Below are 20,659 nucleotides of genomic sequence, written 5' to 3'. Positions count from 1 at the left end.
TCATATGTTTATTATATTGTATTTTTTGCACATTTGCACATTCAGTGGCACTTTATGTCAGTGCACTTGCACTTTATGGTTAATAGACTTGAAGGTTTGGAAGGCCTATTTGGGCGTAATTGACTTAGCAGCTAGCTTGGCCAACAGATTTGGATGGTTTTACACTTATGGATAATTTTTATTTCCATCAAAAAAGAAGATTTTATATTTATGAACTTCTTTTCTTTTTTAAAGTGTATTGGACCATCTTAGCTGTAAATTTGCTTTTAATGGGTATATTTTAGCAATTTTGCAAGTATTTAAATATTTAAATATTTATTTTTATGGATGCATTTTTCTATGATATTATATCAACATGTCTGTAATTGTATTTTACATTTACATGCTTTAACCATTACTTGCATTTTAATGTTCTGCTGCTTTTAAGTACTCTTCTATGTCTATTAGTAACATAGTCACGAGTTGTATGCACTGTCACTTTAAATAACAGCTAAGAATGATGACGCGCGTCATGTGATCAAGGCCTTTGGAAGGCCGAAACACGTAATGGCGGTTGGTGCAAGGGACAAAGCAAAATAAAAAAGCACCACGAATTTGGGTCCGCATCGTCTTTTGTTCTACAGTAAAGAAAGGTGTGTGAGACGAGAGACTGGAATTAATATATATATATTACCTACTGGCAGTCGCCAGTAGGTAGTTATAGTTAGGACCTATTTTCCATAGGAAATCCGCAACATTCTATTTGAAATAACATTGGCGCCGATTGACGAATCTTCGTGAAATTTTCCAAACTTTAGGCCAGCTCCGGTCCGCTCCTATCCTGAAAATTTCACGGTGATTCGTCAAGCGGGGGCTGAGAAAAAAGGGGGGTCCCAAAACGTGTTTTCCCCATGCATTTTCCCATAGGACCTGTTGACGCAGCTACAGCCCGAACTGCTGAACGGAATTACACCAAATTTGGCAAAGAGGTAGTCCTCAGTTCAAACTTGTGCCTTTTGCTTAAATGGTGTAAATCCGTTCAGTAGTTCCTGAGAAGATCAAAATCACATATATATCTGGGCGGAGCCTAACTTCACATCTCATCGTGAGATCTGACAGCCAGTCAGCACTTCATCCAAGAAGTGTTGGCAGCCATCTTGGGACCAATATACATGATAGCACCTCATTAAAAAGCATTGCAGTTAATAGAAGGTTTTAAGACTTTAGTTACATTATAAATCATTTGTTGATGGTACCATACTCATTTTAGGAATTGTGATGTGTTCTAAGGTGATTTTATCATGTGAAAAAGCCTTTTTCTGTGATATCATGAATCATGTTTGAGAGAAAACCATTTTCTCATGCTTTTCCCACAGAGGTTTGGAAAGTGATCTATAAGCTAAACTGAGAGAATATTTTCTGTAAATTCACATTATCTTTCTCAGTCATGTGAGAATTGTGAGAAGTTGGCCTGATATATGATGTCACTAGTTCTAGTGTACACCCTGTATCAGTCCAAACAACCCTTATGGTGATTGGTTGTAAAGTCAACCTCCCTCGCTGGAAGGACTCCCAGCAGCAGGAGGTCAGACTTGTGTCTGTGGCAGCAGCATCCATTTTGTGATGCTGGGGCTCTGGTTAACTTTAACCGGGTAGTAGGTCTTCAACATGTCTTCTCCCTCTAGAAGGGGAGGAATACTATCCTCATCGCCAGAAATGGTGTGGGGGTAGTATTCCAAAGTGTTAGACACCTTACACGACATGTTTTGATAAAGCCAAATCATAGTTACCATAACCGCGAGGATTATAAGGCACTTTAAGAGTATATGGTAGGCGATATCATAGAACAGCTATAAGGACATGGTTGCGAAAGCTGCAGACAGGCTCAGCTCATGCTAGAGCACCATCTCACATGTTACCAAGCACTCTGCCTTCAGGATTGTTAAGACCTGCCATAGGAGTGACTGAAAGGTACCCATGTGTCTATATATAAGGCAGGTATAGGAATACTATACCGAAGCAAAGGGTGATTGCATGACCTTGCCCCAGCTGAGTGATCAGCCAGTTGTGTCATGATGGGAGGCCAGCCAGGGGTGGCATAAAACATGCTGCAGCCCCTGGTAGGCCTAGGGTAAACCCATGCCCTGGGTACCTAAGGTACACTGTACAGGGCCCTATAGGGTTATCCTTACCAATTGGGTTATGTACCTAAAGTACATAGTGTGAATTTAGAGAGAGAACAGCTGGGCTGTGGGTCTGATTAGCAGGCCCACAGCCACATCTAAGTCGAAAACCAGTGAAGCAAAAGCAAAAAGTAGGGGTGACCATAGGAAGCAGACCCTACTCTCCTACAAGAATGAAGTCTGACATTCTCAGTAAAACATGTACATCCAACAAGGGCAGAGATTATCAGTTGATTCCTTTGTGTTCTACTGCAGCTTCCCAGAGTGTTCTAAAGAACAACTAGAGCACTAACAGTAATACTTATGACAAACGTATTGCACACCTGAAGCCATCTTGAATGGAATAAAGTGGTAACTCTTAAAATATTTAATTTAAAAAGGAACACAATGAGGGGTTTCATTTTGCCATAGAAAGTATGATTAGTGCTGCAGAAAGAAAAATTAGGGCACATTTTGAGTGACTTCTCAAATCCTCTTCATTTCATAGAAAAATTCTGACATGCAGACTGAAACATGCACTTTCAATACCAGCAGCAGACTTCCCTGGTGAGCAGTAGCTTTACTACAGTGATCTAATAAGCAACTAGAGTGCAAACATTCTGAATTTATGGCAAATGTGTGACATCTGAATGCCTTCTTGATGGAATCAAAGTAAAAAACTGAAAGTATTTCCTACTGAGAAGACTGTAGTAAACGAGGAAATTAGGCAACTTCATAACAAATAAGTCTCCCAAAATGGCCACCAGAGATAAAAGAGCCCAAATGTAGCCCAAATATCACCCAGATGTAGCCCAAGTATAGCCCAATGACAGAATGTCCCAGAGTGTTCTAACGAACAACTAGAGCGCTAACAGTCTTACTTATGACAAAAGTATGGCACACCTGAAGCCATCTTGATTGGAATAAACTGGTAACACTTAAAACATTTAATTTAAAAAGGAACACAATGAGGGGGTTCTTTGTGCCATAGAAATTATGATTAGTGCTGAAGAAAGAAAAATTAGGGCACATTTTGAGTGACTTCTCAAATCCTCTTCTATTTCATTAAAAAATTCTGATATGCAGACTGAAACATGCACTTTTAATACCAGCAGCAGACTTCCGTGGTGAGCAGTAGCTTTACTACAGTGATCTAATGAGCAACTAGAGTGCTAACATTTAGAATTTATGGCAAATGTGTGACATATCTGAATACCTTCTTGTTGGAATCAAAGTAAAAAACTGAAAGCATTTCCTACTGAGGAGACTGCAGTAAATGAGGAAATTAGGAAACTTCATAACAAATAAATCTCCCCAAATGCAGCACAAATATCACCCATATGTAGCCCACATGTAGCCCAATGACAGAAGTGTGCAAAACACTTATTTGTTGTGTATTTGCAGTTTTATATAGTGCAGACTTCTCAGGTATTGAAGTGCTTTACATGAGCATTGGTTACATCACACAAGATCAAATTCATTTTGGTTGTAGACATGGGGAGATTAAGTGATTTGACCAGAATCACAGAATGTTGAGTTGAAGCAGAAACTCCAACCTGGTTCCCCAGTTGCAAAGTCTGCAGCTCTGGAAGTAACACCACATCCTCTCCCCTAGGTGCAACATTTAATCAAGTGGTCAACTGAATAAAAAAAATAAAGATTACAAATAATTTAAAAGTTCTTTGTCGCTATTTGAAAACTCAGAAACTATGTCCTCATTTTAGTTTTTTAGAGCACTAACCATAATTTTGATGCAAATAAGACCCTCTCATATATGTAATTTCTAAAGGAAATGCTCTAGGTATTACAGTTTTGATTACAACAAGATGACGTCAGGCGTTCCACACTTTTGTAATAAATATAGAATGTTAGCAATCTAGTTGTTCATTGGGATACTGTTGAGAGGCAGAGGTCAGGGGCACGGACTCTGAAAATTGAAGGCAGGTAGGAGAGTGCAGAGGCAACAATTTGACCACACTGGGCAGGCAGGAAAGGCAGTGGCAGCACAACAGACTATGGAGGGCAGTGGAAAGGGGGGCAGGGACAACAAAGCAACAATACAGGACTGGCAAGAGAGGCTGTGGCAATATAATAGACCATTGTGGGCAGTGGTAGTACAACCATACATGCCAACAGACCCGTTTCAGCCAGGAAACGTCCAATGTTTTTAAGCTCAAATGGCCTTTATTTAATCTGTCTCCTGTCTACAATCTCCTCTTTTTCAATGTAACTCAAAGGGGAAAATCAATACCCCAGTTTTTTTTCAAAATCTTCCTCTTACCAAGTTCAAAATGTTCGCAAGTATGGTACATTTGATCATGGTAGGCAGGAGGAATTGGGGTAGGGACATGGACTCAGATAACAGAGGACAGGAGGGACATGGAGAGGTGCACCAAACTGACCCTAAAGGGCAGGCATCAGGGTTTGCAGCAGCACAAAACACCACACAGGGCATGCGGGGCGGGAGTGCAGCACAACAATCCATAGAAAGCAATAGGGAGGGGACAGGACCATGCACATGGACAACAGAGAACAGAGGGGAAAGAGGCAATGGTAGCTAGCTGACCCTAATGGACAGACATGAGAGAAAGCTGCAGCATAACAGACCATAAAGGGCAGGAGGGACAGATCAGGGGCATTACAATGGAACAGACAAGCCAGGAGGGAGGGAATAGGGGTCTGCACATGGAAACAGAGGGCTGGGGGCAGGGCAGGAGCAGCAAGATGGCCATGGAGGTCAGGCAGGATGGGCACTAGAAACAAGACACACCATGGAGAGCAACAATGAGACTATGATGGCATACACACAGACCATGGAGGGAAGGTGGGAGGGGGTCAGGGGCAGCTAGCTGACCACACAGGGAAGGTGGGAGGGCCATGGCAGCACAGAAGGCCATGCATGGCAAGCAGGAGGGTTAGTGGCAGCACAATGGCTATGATGAGCAAGAAGGAGGGTGCAGGGGCATGCACAAAGGACCATGGAGGATAGAAGGGAGGGTCAGGACCTGGGCACAGACAAGAGAGTTCAGGGGAAGGGGCATCACAACAGACCGCGCGGGGCAGGCAGGAGGAGCAGTTGCAGCACAACAGACCAGGGAGGGCAGAAGGGTGTGGCAGTAAAATGGACCATGGAGGCCAGAAGGAAGGGGATAGGGGCATGGCATGTGGACAGGCAGGGTGGAGGTGGCAGAGAGAGGTTGCAGTCATCTGACAATGCTAGGCAGGTGGGAGGGGAGTGGCAGCTCAACAGAACACTCAGAGTAGATAGGAGTGGCAGGTCCATGGAACATGGTGCGCAAAAAGGATGGAGCAGGGGCATGCACAAAGACATCGGAGGGCAGGGGGAAGGAGAATAGGGGCAACAAGCTAAGCACAGAGGCTAAGCAGGAGGTCAATGATGGGCCACAGAATTGGGCAATGGAGGGCAGGAGGAGTGGAATGGTTCATCATGCTAAATGGAGGGCAGTGGCAGCACATCAGACCATGCATGGCAGGAGGGAGGAGGCTAGTCCATGGATTCAGACAACAGAGGATAGGGAGGAGGTGGATGGGGCAGCAAGCTAACTGTTCAGAGAAGGTGGGTATTTGGAACTTTATAGTTTTTAAAATGTGTGCCTGTGCAAACTACTTAAAATATGAACAAGTATGCAGCAAAATCTCACTTTTATTCAGGAAGAAGAGGACGTTTGTGACTGTGACTCTGGGCTCACTTGGGAGAAACACACCCTGACCCTCCACCCCCCATCGCAAAATGTAATGCCCGTGAAAAGGGTAAGTGGACGCAGTGTTATATAGAATATAGTCCTGAGAGCATGATTGAAAATGAAAACTAGATATAGTATATGGTATAAACTATGCACCAAAAAGTGTGATACAAGATGAACCGGGGCATGAAATATAATATGCAATACATTGTGCGCAATAACAGATTAATTGGAGAGCGCGAGATAGCACAGGCACTAGCGCGTGCTATGCGTTCTGCGCCTTGGAGTGTAATATGCACAGGGCAGTGTTGTGTAACCTAACTAGTCTCTAAAGTTGTAATATAAAATATGTGCTGGGGAGTGTAACATTGCATATGCACTGTGATAAAGATATGGATCCCATATTGTAATATGTATGGCATAGCGCTGTGCGTTATAACATAGGCATCGAGGAAGGCACGTTAGATGGGGCAATATAACCCGTGCGAAGTTAAGTGTGGCATGACATAGTCACGGGGTGGTGTTACAGTGCACATGGGCTAGAGAGTGTCATAGCATACGCACTAGCTGGTGGAATACAACACAGAGGTGTGTGGCACTCGGCGGACACTGGTGGGTGTAACACAGCATTGGGCTCAGCCAGGAGCATGCTGTGACTCTCAAGTGAGGTTCGTCTCCTTTCCAGAGAGTGAAATAAAAAGAATTACACATTCGGCGGTGGATGTGTGTTTTATTAACCGTGAGGGGGATTTCTTGCATAGTTTGGTCGAATTTTTGTCGAATCCCCTTTGAATGGCTTGGTGTGCGTGTGTATTAAATGTGCCCGTCAATAGCTACCCATGTTTGTATAAATAAACGACAAGGGTGTCTACTTGGAGAGTACCCACCGGCGGGGGTGCCGGGATTAGGCACGGTAGGGCGTCAGACACGTCAGAGCTTCACTAGCGGTGTAATTACATTCCACGTGGATTCATTGTATACATAGTCACCTTTTAACCCCTTCGGTGCCACACCCTTTCCCCCTCCTGTGCCGGGCATTTCCCACGCGGGTGGGTTTCATGACGAGATAGTCTCGTCATGGGCACAGCGCGACCGTGCTCCATGACGAGACTATCTTGTCATGGGCACAGAAGAGGTTAATGAATATCACTCAAATCGTCATAGGTACATACGGTTTGTCCAGCCTGTCCTAGGTGTTTCTATAAATATATATATTTTTAAAATAATAAAAAACAAAGGCCGGCCCCGGGGGATGGGGTCCCTGGGGCCATAAGTTGCCTGAGGAGGGGGGCAACACAGCCCCCCTCCTAAAGAATAAAGAATAACATTTTTAAAAAAGGCCATGACGGGGTTGGGGTCCCCGGGGCGATTAAGGCCTTGGGAGGGCCAAATTAATTTTTTTCAACAAAAAAAATTAGGGTGCAGGCCCTGGGGGATGGGGTCCCCAGGGCCAATAATTTAGAAAAAGAAGGGGGGGCCACACAGCCCTCCTTCTTAAAAAAATAAAATAAATAAAAGACCGTCATCGTGCCAGAGGCCACGCCCCCTCCTTGCAGCACTCTGCAAACGCGCCCCCTGGCCATTTGTAAGTTGGGGAATTAATTCCCCTTCAGGGTCCCTGAGGGCCAACTAGCCCACCAGATATCTCCAGTATGCGCCAGGGAGCTGCGTTGCAGACAGGTGTTCTGAGGCCATGCCCCTTTTTACACCTCTATGCAACGCAGCTCTGTGGCGCTTACTGGAGGTACCTAGTGGGCTAGTTTGACCCTAGGGACCCTTAGGATTTAAGGGGACTTAATCTCTCAACTTAGAACGGCCACAGGGCGCGTTTACACAGTGGTGAAGGGAGGGGACGGGGCCTGAGGTGACGTGTGCAAACACGCCCTATGGGGCGTTTTAAGTTGGGGAAATAATTCCCCTTCAATCCTGAGGGCCCCTGGGGGCTAACTAGCCCACCAGGTGCTTCCAGTAAGCGCCACTGAGCTACGTTGCAGTGAGGTGGTGCAGGCTGTGCCACATTTTACACCTCTCTGCAATGGCGCTTACTGGACGTACCTAGTGGGCTATTTTGCCCCTAGGGACCCTCAGGATTCAAGGGGACTTAATCTCCCAACTTAAAAAACGGCCACAGGGCGTGTTTACACAGTGGGGAAGGGAGGGACAGGGCCTGAGGTGACGTGTGCAAACACGCCCTGTGGCGCGTTTTAAGTTGGGGAAATAATTCCCTTTCAATCCTGAGGGACCCTGGGGGCCAACTAGCCCACCAGGTGCTTCCAGTAAGCGCCACTGCTCTGCGTTGCAGAGAGGTGGTGCAGGCCGTGCCCCTTTTTACACCTCTCTGCAATTGCGCTTACTGGCCTTCCATAGTGGGCTATTTTGCCCCTAGGAACCCTCAGGATTCAAATGAACTTAATCTCCCAACTAAAAACGGCCACAGGGCGTGTTTACACAGTGGTGAAGGGAGGGGACGGGGCCTGAGTTAACGTGTGCAAAAAGGCCCTGTGGCCTGTTTTAAGAGGTAGTTTTAATCCCCCTGCCCTATTATATACTAGGGGCTTACAGAGGAGGTCATGCTAATCACAGGGGGACCCCAACGCATAATGTTCCCTAGTGTATGTAGGTGTTTTCACTGTATTCTAAGTGTCTTTTAGCACTGGCTCTAGGACTGGTTAGTCAGACTCAGTTACCACCAGTATCCGTCTGAAAAAGTTGAGGGTACAGGATGATTTTGCAACAAGGCTTCTTTCTGCTCTTCTTTTTGTTCTTTCTGCACGTTATCCTTCTTCCTGCACTTTTCTTCGTCTTTGAGGACTTCTGTTGCTTCTTTCTGCATTTCATTTTCTTTCTGTGTGTTTTCCTTCTTTCTTCACCATGTCCTATCTCTGTAGGCATAGCTAGAAATTAGCATTTAAAAAACCTTTGAAATTCACAGAAAAAACCATAGGTTTCAGGCACGTTATAGTTAGGAATTAGCATTTAAAAAACCTCAGAAATTCACTGAAAAAACCATAGGTTTCAGGGGTGTTATAGTTAGCTGGACTTTTCACTTGTACAAAACCTAGATACTCATGTAGCTACTCACCAACCCATGCAGCCACTTATACACAAAGTGAGAGACTGATACAGATATTTACATATTTAAACATTACTCACTAAGCCATGTATTCACTAAGATACACTTAATCAGTCAGTTATACAATCGATTTTCCAAAAAACAAATCATCCATTTAGACACTTATAGACCCATTTATTCTTCCATCGACCTTGAGATATACATATGTAAAACATATGTAATTTTCAGAAAAGCACACATTCACTGGATGATGTCATCAGTGATGTCATTTGAGATGTCATCAGTGATGTCATGAGTGATGTACCTGACCATGTCAAGAGTGATGTAATACGTCATCAGCAGTGCATTGCGGGCACGCAAGTTATAGTTAGCTGAACTAACTATAACGGGGGAATTTCAATGGTTTTGTACGAGTGAAAAGTCCAGCTAACTATAACGCCCCTGAAACCTATGGTTTTTTCAGTGAATATATATATATATATATATATATATATATATATATATATATATATATATATATATATATATATATATAGAGAGAGAGAGAGAGAGAGAGAGAGAGAGAGAGAGAGAGAGAGAGAGAGAGAGGATATTTATGTGTTTGCATTTGAAGCACAATCCAGTATATATTGTACTGAACATTGTTTAAAGAAAATTATTTTGTAATATTATCAATCTAAAAACATTTCTCAGGATGAACCATGAATTACATCATCATGAAGATGTTCACTTGATCTAGCATTGGTATCGAATTCATCTGAGAAGAAGCAACCAATCTGAAAGCCTTAAGACTGGAGTTGAGGGTAAAGTACACATGAATGCAGTTTAGTATAGCATATCATACGGATATCATACTTCAAAAGCAAACCCTTTTATTCCAGTAAGAAACATGCTAGCAATTTGTGTGTCTGACAATGCCATAGGGCGGGGCAGAAAATCCGGAGAAAACCAAGACAGCCACCTGCCCAAATAAACAGAGCAAATACACAAAGGAGGTTGAGTACCTGGGTGAGTGTATGGGAATGGCATCTATTCAGCTCCAACACTCTGGGTATGGCTAGAGCTTACAACAGCAGAGTGAGCATGTTTTAGATTTTGGAAGACTGTAGTACACTATAAACATGCAAGTAGAGGCAGGAACCTCTCTTGGAAAGATTAAGGGAAGAGAGGGGGACGTCTTACCGGCACCGGGGGCAGAGAACTCCAATTCCCGGCAGCACTTGCGGCCAGTGAGCCGCCAGCGCACATGCCAGGAGGTGTATTTAAAGGCCCTGCACCTCCCGCAGCGCAGGACGTCTTACCGGCAACAGGGGCAGAGAACTCCAATTCCCGACTGCACTTGTGGCCCATGAGCCGCCAATGCACATGCCAAGAGGCGTATTTAGAGGCCCAGCACCTCCCGCAGTGCAGGACGTCTTACCAGCACCGGGGGCAGAGAACTCCAATTCCTGGCAGCACTTGCGGCCCGTGAGCCACCAACGCACACGCCAGGAGGCATATTTAGAGGCCCTGCACCTCCCGCAGCACGGGCGTGCACGGGCAAAGCCTGGGCCTGTCCACGCCCGTCGGAGCCCGAAGGAGGCTGGGCTGGGCAACCTCCCTAATAATGGAATCAAGGGATACTAGGTCTTGGTCCTAAAATCTACAGGTATTGCAGTGTCTCTAGCTGCTTGTTCATCTCCAATTGTGCTCTCTAATTGTGCTTTTTGGCGCTGTCCATTCTAGATTTTCACAATGAGCAAACGTAAGAGAGTTGTGGGTACCCTGGATGTTTTTATCGTCGGGCCGAATCAATGCTTAGCCATGAGATCGAACTGACAGAGAGGCGACTATCTTTAGAACCTCTATCCCTGCAGAGGCGCTCTACCTTAGGTCCGCTCGCCCAACTTGCTTGCCCACCACTGCGCATGGCCAGCTTCGGCCCTTCCCCGTAATTGACTTGGAAGTATCCTCCACGGACACTCTAAACAGGCCATGCATAGCCACAAGGTCGCGGATCCTTAAACCCTATACCGAGGATAAGCTGAGAGAGCCATCAGGGAAGCGGAGGAGGGGGCGGGTACCGAAAAAGCTAAACAACAGAAGCGGCCTCGGCAAGTCAACATTGAGGTGCCTCAAACCTACACCATCAGTAGTGCTCCTGGGCATACTGCGCTGGATATTGCTGGGGGAATTACTCCGGATACTGTTTTTGCACAACTTAAAGAACTGATTGACAACAGCTTTGTTTTACTCCGGGGTCGTCTAGAACACCTGGACACCGTAAGAAGTAAAATGATTAGCCTAAATGGGTCATCACAGACTGCTGCTACTACAGGGGAGGGTTTGGGTATAGAAGCACCTCATATCTTAGCCACAGCCCCTTAGAAAAAGTGTTGGCTAGGGTAACAGCCATTGAGGATCTATTAAGAAAAGGCTATGGAGTATGTGCTACCAACCCCTCGTATAAACCCTCAGAATGTGTAGTGGATGATGGTATTGTGGCTTCTTCTTCCCAGGCTAATCCTTTGCACACTTCAGATAAATCGTCTTTAGGACTCAAGAGTACTATTAGCTTAAAATATAACTATGCTTTAGCCCATAATAAGCCTAGTGAAACTCAACCGCCATCCATTCCTCATGCAATTCCCATGGACCGGGAGGAGGTGAGGCTGAATCTGTCCCCTGAAGCCACCCCACATACCATAATTTTAGCGAATGTACCGCTTCCTATCCCCCAGGCAAATGAAACATTGGAGGCACTGAGAAACAAGGCCCTCTGCTGGTTCGGGACTAAAACTGGGTTATTAGAGGCCCGTTCGGCGAGAAGAGTAGGTTGGGTGGGGAGAAGGGAAGAAACGCTCCCCGGAGATTGTATCGTCCTCACTTTTAGAATGGTATGCGAGATCGTATGCAGACTCGGTAGTGATCATGTGTCACAAAGAGAAATAAATGTATTGCCTCTAGGATACTTTTACACCCCAAGGACCCATTCTCACCAGCCCATACAGCAGAGACCTGTAATCCCCAATATTTACCACCAGTTTAGCTTACCCTTACAAAATAGATTCGACATACTCCCATCCCTGGAAGACATAGATTGACTTATTCCCACAACTAGTCACGCAGAGCAAAGCAGGACCATTGAAAATAATCCCCCTAGCCTAAAATTGGTATTCATGGATCTCAAGGAGCCTACTCATAATGATCAAAGAAATATTGAAGTTTTAACTGATAATTCTATCCATCGAAGCCTGGGGCCACCTGCTGATGTCCAGCCAGACAGTGTAGTGGATGACGATTGTATCGCACCTGGTAACAACAAGCAGGGACTTCATTCGACAATTGTAAATACCCACCACCCACACCCTTTAATTAATACTGATCACCATTCTAACATTCTCAACGCTGACTGTGTTTATACTAAGCGCATCACCGAGGACGAACTTAGGTCTAGCCTAATAAACATACTTTTTTGGAATGTGGCAGGTTTAATTACTAAATTGTCTAACCCTGACTTGTTTGAATTCATTTATGACTTCGATATAGTATGCTTTCAGGAAACCTGGATAGATGTTATTCAACATATTAAAGGGTTTAAAACATTTTTTACCATGGCTGTTTCCTCCAGTCACGTGTGGAATAAGGGTGTCCTATGTACCTTCATATCTCACAGGTTGAATGCAAGAAGGGTGGCCCTTGTGGAATCTAATACCTATTATCAGGTTTTAAAAATGCATACTGATAAATCCCATTGTACCATTCTCTTAAACTTTTAGAATAATATTCCTGCCCTGCAAATGAAGGAAGTATTAAGGCAGCTTCAGGAGGACCTGGATACTATCTATGGGAACACAAATAAAGATCTTTACATAATTTGGGGAGGGGACTTCAACATGGGCCTTTGTATTCATGCTGAAGGAGGATATTGTGGTTTATTACCTGCTGATGAGATAGATATCTCTCATTTTTTGCATTCCCCCTTCGGGGAAATGTTAAACCTAATTAAATATACCATGGACCTGGGATTTGGCAACAACCTTTGCTCACCACCCATACCGTTTAGTAGTACTTTTAACTGCCGTGGGTCGTGTTCAATCATAGACTTTCTTTTAATATCAAATAGATACGGTGATAGAACATATAATTTTAAAACTCATACTGTCGCCTTCAGTGATCACTTTACCATTAGTGTTACCCTAGATCTGTAGACCAAAGTGTTATCCAATAGACATATGGCCCCGGGAGCCTTCACAAGATATTGTCATAAATAGATCCAACGGATACACGATTAGATGGGCGGGAGTAGATACTTCACAATTAATGAAGTCACTTTTAACTAGCACCGACTTGTCGGTCTGCCTTGACGAGACGGCCACGGATCTCAATATTTTCAACTCCTTCTGCAAAATCTCACAGGCCATTAAAAATAATTTAATAACAGAAACCAAAAAAAACCCTAATAGTAAGCCAGGCTGGTTTGATTCTCAGTGTAGCAAACCGCATGCAGCTCTGAAATCTGCTCTACACAAGCCGATGAGAGATCAGGAAGCAATAAAAAGGGCCAGGGCGGCGTATAAAACGTCCCTCAAAGAACGAAAAGAGGCCATTAGATCTGAATTGTGGCAGGCCCTTAAGCAAGCGCCTGCTACAAAGGATATGTAAGGCTTTTGGAAGGCTGTGAATGCCCCCTTCTTGGCCCCTTAAAACTCACCCAGCTTTGAAAACACGGTTGGGGATGATCCACTTTTCCAGCTTATACTGTAACAATGCATATTCCAACATTGGCGAGGATCTTAGACCAGGCTCCTTAAGCTACCTTCCAATCTGCATTGATTGTAATGTGGATGAGGTGATCCTGGCCATTAACGCAAGCATAGGTGAAAAAGCTCCGGGACTAGACAGGATACCAGTAGATCTATATAAATTCTGCCCCTTGCTCTGGGGCCAACTTCTAACTCTGGTCTTAAAGGCCTGTTGTACACAAAGTTTCACTCCGACTTGGACGGAGTCCATTATTGTCTCTATTTTTAAAAAGGCGACCTCAACGACCCGGCCTGCTACAGACCTATATCACTGCTGAACTCCCTTGTGAAAGTGGCCGGGCGCATTGTTTTAAATAGACTTCAGACGTGGGCTGAGGACACAGGTGTCATCTCAGAATTACAGTATGGATTCCGTCAAGGTTTAGGTACTGTGGAACAGAGTTTGAACCTGAGTCTTATACTGGGAAAATATACTCAGGCAAAAAAGGGGAGCCTTTTTTTGTGTTTTGTTGACCTAAGCTCGGCGTTTGACTGTGTCGATCACCAGAAATTGTGGAGCATTATAGAGGACATGGGAGTGGAAATGCAACAAATTAATTTTTTTAAACACTCTTACCTAGATGCCCGGGCCAGGGTCCGCTATGGTCGAACTGGTGAATTTAGTCACAGTTTCCATGTCAGGAAGGGGGTAAGGCAGGGGTGTGTGCTTGCTACACTCCTCTTTACCCTCTACATAAATAGTCTGGGCGACACTTTATCGAGGGAATGGCAAGATCTACCTAGCTTAGGCAAAAGGCCAATTGGTGCACTGTTATATGCTGAGGACACGGTCTTCTTAGCTCGCCTTCCGATCAGCTTGCAGAAAATTGAGTCGAGCTTTGCATCTTATATGTCAAGCCTAGACCTTAATGTTAATATTACCTAAACATTCATTATGAAATGTAGCAAGCCTAGCGTCAAGTGCGGTGACATTTTTATAAACAACAAAAAACTTGAATTTGCTAACCACTTCTCATAGTTGGGAATTGTCTTCGATAGAAGGGCCTCATGGGCAAAAGCCATTAACTCTAGAAAATTGCTTTTTGCCAAAGCCAAAGGAGCTCTGATCAACTTTGCCAGGAAGTTAGGAAAGTGTCCTATTAACGACCCGCTGACAATATACAAAGCCAAATGTACTTCAGTTGCTCTGTATGCAGCTGGTATTTGGGGTCATGCAAACGTAGAGTCCCTTCAGCAAGTTGAGAATAGGTTTTTAAGATATCTTCTAGCTGTCCCGAATAGCACGGACACGTATATTTGTCACGCCGAACTGGGACTGTCATACCTGTCCGACCTAATTAAAATCCAGCCGATTTTATTATGGCACAAGGTTTGGACAGGTGTTACTACTGGTCTCAATCGAGACGTGATAAAAGACTGCTTGAACTTGCAACGGGTACAATGTATTCCTTGGCTCGCATTTGTTAAAAACTTTATGCATGACTTCGAATGTTCTGAGTACTTTGTTAACCCCGATAGTTTGTCTCTCATTACAAGGAAGGAATTACAGTTATTATGTATTAATTACTTGGAGACGATTAGATTGTCCTCTGATATTATGAAAACATCAGTCAGAGCCAAACAATTGCTCTTGACCCAATCGTGGATACAACCTTATCTACTATTCACCCCAAGAAACTATTACAGGTTGTTATTGACGCGCCTAAGCTTAGGCAACTTCCTTAACTTGGTTACATTCCCTAAGATAAATGATTGGTCACACTCCCTTTGCCCCTGTGACGAAATATCTGCACAGTCAACAATCCACATTATATTATTCTGAAAGTTTTATATTTTAATCAGGAAAAGATGGAATCTGCCTTTTCTGAAAATGCAAGGACTGAGACTATGCCGACCTGCTTTAATTAAGCTACAATTCCTAGATGATGAAATTTTCACTGACCATATTGTAAAATATCTGAAAGGGGTGGTCAGAACTAGGAAAACTATGCAAGGTCCTTCCTTCAATTAAATGATTATAGTTTTTATGTATGTCATGGCTGCACACTGAAATCAGTTTACAGTTCTTTTTGTAATTTTTAACAGATGTTATTTTTAATATACTTGTCAAATTTTATCTACATGAATTGATATATTCTCGCTTATTGTAATGTATTGTGCTTTTATGATTTAATATTTTAAATCGAATAAAGCGTATCTTGACTTGACTTGACGAAAAGAGAGAAGCCTCTGTAGGATAGAATATTACACACAGTCACAACTGAATGTTTCAAAACTACAAAATTCATCTAAAAACACAAACTTACCTTTGTCAAACTGGCAGTGGCGTTCAATGTAGATATTAAAAGCTTGATATATCTGCATAGAAGAGAAATACAGTTACTTATTTGAATGACTTCAAGGATCTCTGCTTAGCACAGAAGCACTTTAGCCAGTATTACCTCACCAAAGTCCTGCAGCTGCACAATGTAAAACAGCCCACTAGATTCCAATCTGATCTTATTCGAAGTCAACCCTGGAAAATAAAATACATGACTTTATTAAGAATGACAACCTACTAGATGGCAGCGTAAGAAAAAATTAGTCTACATTACAGGACAGATGTATACAATGACATGGTTATACCTGAGCTTGGCACACTGGAATCCAGAATGACCCAAAATGTATAACAGGGGAAACGTATTACTATTCCCAACAGAACAAGATATAATTAAAAAACGCAAATCATCAGGCTCTGCGAGTGCACGCCCATGTACTGATGCTGCACTGAGTTCTTTGCAATGTGATGTGTGGATTGGGGCGGTTGACTGTCTTGTGCAATTCCTGCTCGAAAGACCCTACAAGGGAGCGGGAGGTCTGCTAGTTTGGTGGCTGGGGTCCCTAGACCTTTACGAGGCAGAAGGGTGATGGTGGGATTATCTAGGGCAAATGACACTGAAGCATAATGGTGGTAGCAATGGTAATAAATAAATGCATGCGCCGCTTTTAAATTGGACATATTATTTGTTACGCATGATAGCTCACTGATGTTTCTTGGTGGTTAATTGACCCTATGTGTATTAACAATATCTGTGAATAATTAATGAAATAGACACTATTCTTGCAAACTAGCCTTCTCTACATTCATTGAATATATTGCTGTTGTTGATACTCAGTACACATCAATGTCCTATTAAAAGAGTTTTTGAATGTTTCCCATGTGGAACATAGACATTTTTATGATGTCTATCCACTTCCACATGGAAAATTGGGTTGACCTATGACGTCTTACTTACCATTGCGCGTGCGCGCACAATACTTGTCTGCAAGCAGCTGCCCTAGTAATTTTTCTTTTAAAATATCGAAGAGCATTTGATCATCGATGGCCCGTGTCACCTGTTCCCCTTCCCATTATGCCCCGTATACATCCGTGCCGAACAGCAGCTCCATTATGGATGCATGCCAGTGCAATGACCAAACGCTATGCGTCATGAATGGCAGGTACAATCAACAAATGACTGATTTGGGTGGGCTGATAGATACGTGAACGGCACAACAACTGGACCAGGGCTAGGCCTTTTTCACCATTCAGCACATACAACGTATTAGCTCGGGAGCACAGCTAACGTCATCACCATCCAGACCTAAAAGTGACAAGCATGACCAGCGGTTCGTATGTCTTGACTTACTTCTATCGATGAACAGACCTAAGAGAACAAAAGTACCCTAGGCCACGTCAATCACCATGCATGCATCTTTAATGGAAAAGAAAGGTTAGATACCCCATCAACTCATCAGTATTTCTGCTCTGTTTTGTCATCTCTTCGACAGCACTGCCTCGTGTGTGATACTTCTCAGGAGCAAACATGTTACTCAGTGCTAGACTGACAGCCAAACACTCCTTGCCCTTCATTCAACATGGAGGCACTGAGCACTAGGGAAGACAGCAATGAAATGCTCAATGCGGGCATCATATGCCAGTTTTCCATATTTCCAAGTTTTCGCGATTCCCTCATCTCAAAAATCTAAATAGCAGCGTAGCAATGTGACCTAAAGAGCGACAGGATGTTCAGCGCTTCAGACACGCAACAGATCACAAGTGCTACCCACGCAGCAGTGCTCGGCAGAATAAACAGAACAATTACCCACCCACCAGCTCTCAACCAAAGAGACAGAGGAAGTACGGACCCATTCTTTTGCTAATATCTGCAACAACAATAAAAAAGACATATACAGTTACAATGCACAGGATAGTACATCCTTGGTTTGTACAGCGCTTGATAAGCATTCGTGCAGTTTCGATAAGCAGTCGTGCAGTTTTGATATACTACTTTAAAATACTCTTCATAACATATTCCTATCATACAACAATTAACAACCTCAAACCATGCCACTTTGAAAAAAGTAGTGTGTCAAATAGACGCCAAAGCTTAATGGTTTGACAAACACCCAAATGATTTCAGCGTACAAACAGGACAAGCATTACTACTGGCACATCCCATCTGCTCATTACTGCTTGATCTAGAATGCAAACCTCTTGAATGGCCAGTCCCCAGCATCACTGTTCAGTCCAGACGCCACCCTTCTTTCTATTTGTATATCTTTACCAGCCCTTTCTTCGGTTCATTAATGCAGCCACGTAGGAAGCACCCTACTGCAGGACCAGACATTTACTCAACCCCCTCCCTTTCCAGACCAGGTACTGGTTCCTCCGTTCAGGTAGACATCTCCACCAGAAACATCATTTATGGCACACGTGATTGCTAAAAGCGGCATACTGTCACTAAAAACAGACTATCAAATCAGGCATCAGCCTCCACCATAAAATGCCCCTCAATGCAACATTTTAGTGATCAAATGATATCTCTAGCATGACGTAAATCTTTAGACATTCTATAGTACACGCACACTGTGACATACACTCCTCCCCAATTTTCGGCACCTTTCCTCCCCGCTGTGCCAAAGAACTCTCAGAATCAAAGTATGTTGTCCAAGCCGTAGCCTTTTTATTCACATCAAACCAGGTAATTCACCACAGACCAATAGGAGAGTAACAGTATCCTACTTGGACATAAATAAAATTATTCACAGCATCACACTCTAGCGGCACCTACATGTCAAAAGCAGTAAGGAAATTAGGCACGACACGACTACGCGGCCCTGCTGCTTGCCTGAGGTCCAAGGAGACAAAGAGGCTGGAGACCCTGGGGCGCAGCCTTAAATATCCTCCCAGGTGTTGCCTGCGCATCCCGATGACATCCTCTAACCTCTTCATGGGTCCAGGCCCCTTCTTAGCCCCGGAGTTGGCTCAGTCCCATGGCGGTTCTAAGGGCGCCCCTCCCCTAGGCGTGGGGGGCGCCTGGTCACGTACGCACAAGCGTAGTACTGCAAATTTAGACATGCCATACGGCAAGCCATATCAAAAGGAAATAAATCAGGCAATACTGTATAAATTTCAACGGATCACTGACAGAATATCGACAGGCCAAATATCGACCTACAAAATTATCGAGTCTAGAATATCGATGTATAGAATATCGACATCCTATCTCTAAAAAGGTAAGTACAAACATTTTGAAACCAAAATATCGTTGTTTAAAATATCGTTGTATAAAATATAGTTTTTTTTAAATGTCTTAAAAATAATATAGAATTAACTAAATATAATTAATCAAAACAGTTCTAATTTTAAAAAAATGGTAAAAATGATAAATAATAAATGCAACATTACCATTTTTTAAACATACATGTTTAAAAAAAGTTATATATTAACTTAATATTAATAATTATTTTATTTAATAAGATGTTAGAAATATAATAAAAATTATAAATACATAAATATATATACCTGTCATAAATATAAAAAATAAATATATATAATAAATACAATTATTTAAATTAATTATTTGTAAAACAATATTTTACATTAACTATAACAGTAAATAAAATGTTGGATAGCGTAGGGGATAAAATTACTATTCCCACTCTAGAGCGTGCCACAGTAGGGAAATTGTTGGATAGCGAAGGGGAATAATGTACTATTCCCACTCCAGCAATTGCACCAGTAGAGAAAGTGTTGGATAGCGCAGGGTAATAATTTACTATTCCCACTCCACTGTGTGTAACAGTAGGGAAAGTGTTGAATAGCAGAGGGGTTAATATTACTATTCCCACTCCACTGAGTGCACCAGGAGTAAAGGTGTTGGATAGCGGGTGGGTAAAAATTACTATTCCCACTCCAGTAATTGCAACAGTAGGGAAAGTGTTGGATAGCAGGGAGGTAAAAATTAATATTCCCACTCCAGCGAATGCAACAGTAGGGAAAGTGTTGGAAAGCAGGGGGGTGGGGAGGAAATTACTATTCCCACTCCAGTGAGTGCAACAGTAGGGAAAGTATTGGATAGCGGGTGACTAAAAATTACTATTCCTACTCCAGCAAGTGCAACAGTAGGGAACGTGTTGGATAGTCTAGGGGAATAATGTATTATTCCCACTCCTGCAAAATAATTAATATAAATTACCAAATAATTAATTTTTCAAAATAATTTACCTCCCACCATATTCCCCTATAAACGACACCACCAACATTGTTAAATATTACACAATTAACATAATTAATTAATAACAATTAAAAACCATCAAAAATACATTAGTTCACACAATTAACACTATAAAATAACTTAAAACATTATATATAAAATAATAAAATAGTTATTATAATTAAATTACTTCCCACCCTACTCCCCTATCAACCCACAACCCACTCCTAAAAATATTACACAATTAACATATTTACAAATTAATTCTCAATATTAATATCCAATTAATAACTAATTAATAACATGTTTTAACCCAATTAACAATATAAAATATTAATTACTTAAATATTAATTTATAGAAAAAGTTATTAATTAATTATAATTAAATTACTTCCCACCCTACTCCCCAGCTCCAAGTGTGATTCAGTACAAAGAGATCTCCGCTTTACCCTAGGCCTCAGCTCACAGTGTGACACTG

At 42.8% G+C, this 20,659-nt stretch overlaps 1 protein-coding gene across 1 annotated transcript in view; it reads right to left on the bottom strand.

The window, feature by feature from the left end:
• PGAP1 (post-GPI attachment to proteins inositol deacylase 1) overlaps positions 1 to 20,659 on the bottom strand; it is a 760,293-nt gene that overhangs the window by 419,775 nt on the left and 319,859 nt on the right. Inside the window, exons 15-16 of the mRNA XM_085648756.1 lie at positions 16,105 to 16,178; positions 15,970 to 16,021 (exon numbers count right to left, since the gene is read on the bottom strand). Of these exons, the coding sequence (XP_085504882.1) occupies positions 15,970 to 16,021; positions 16,105 to 16,178 (126 nt within the window). The remainder of the gene's footprint in view (positions 1 to 15,969; positions 16,022 to 16,104; positions 16,179 to 20,659) is intronic.

The sequence above is a fragment of the Triturus cristatus genome, chromosome 3_2 (genome assembly GCF_964204655.1).
Source record: "Triturus cristatus chromosome 3_2, aTriCri1.1, whole genome shotgun sequence".
Lineage (NCBI taxonomy): Eukaryota > Metazoa > Chordata > Amphibia > Caudata > Salamandridae > Triturus > Triturus cristatus.
Note: the sequence above shows the minus strand (reverse complement) of the source record. Positions and strands in the feature narration are given on the sequence as shown.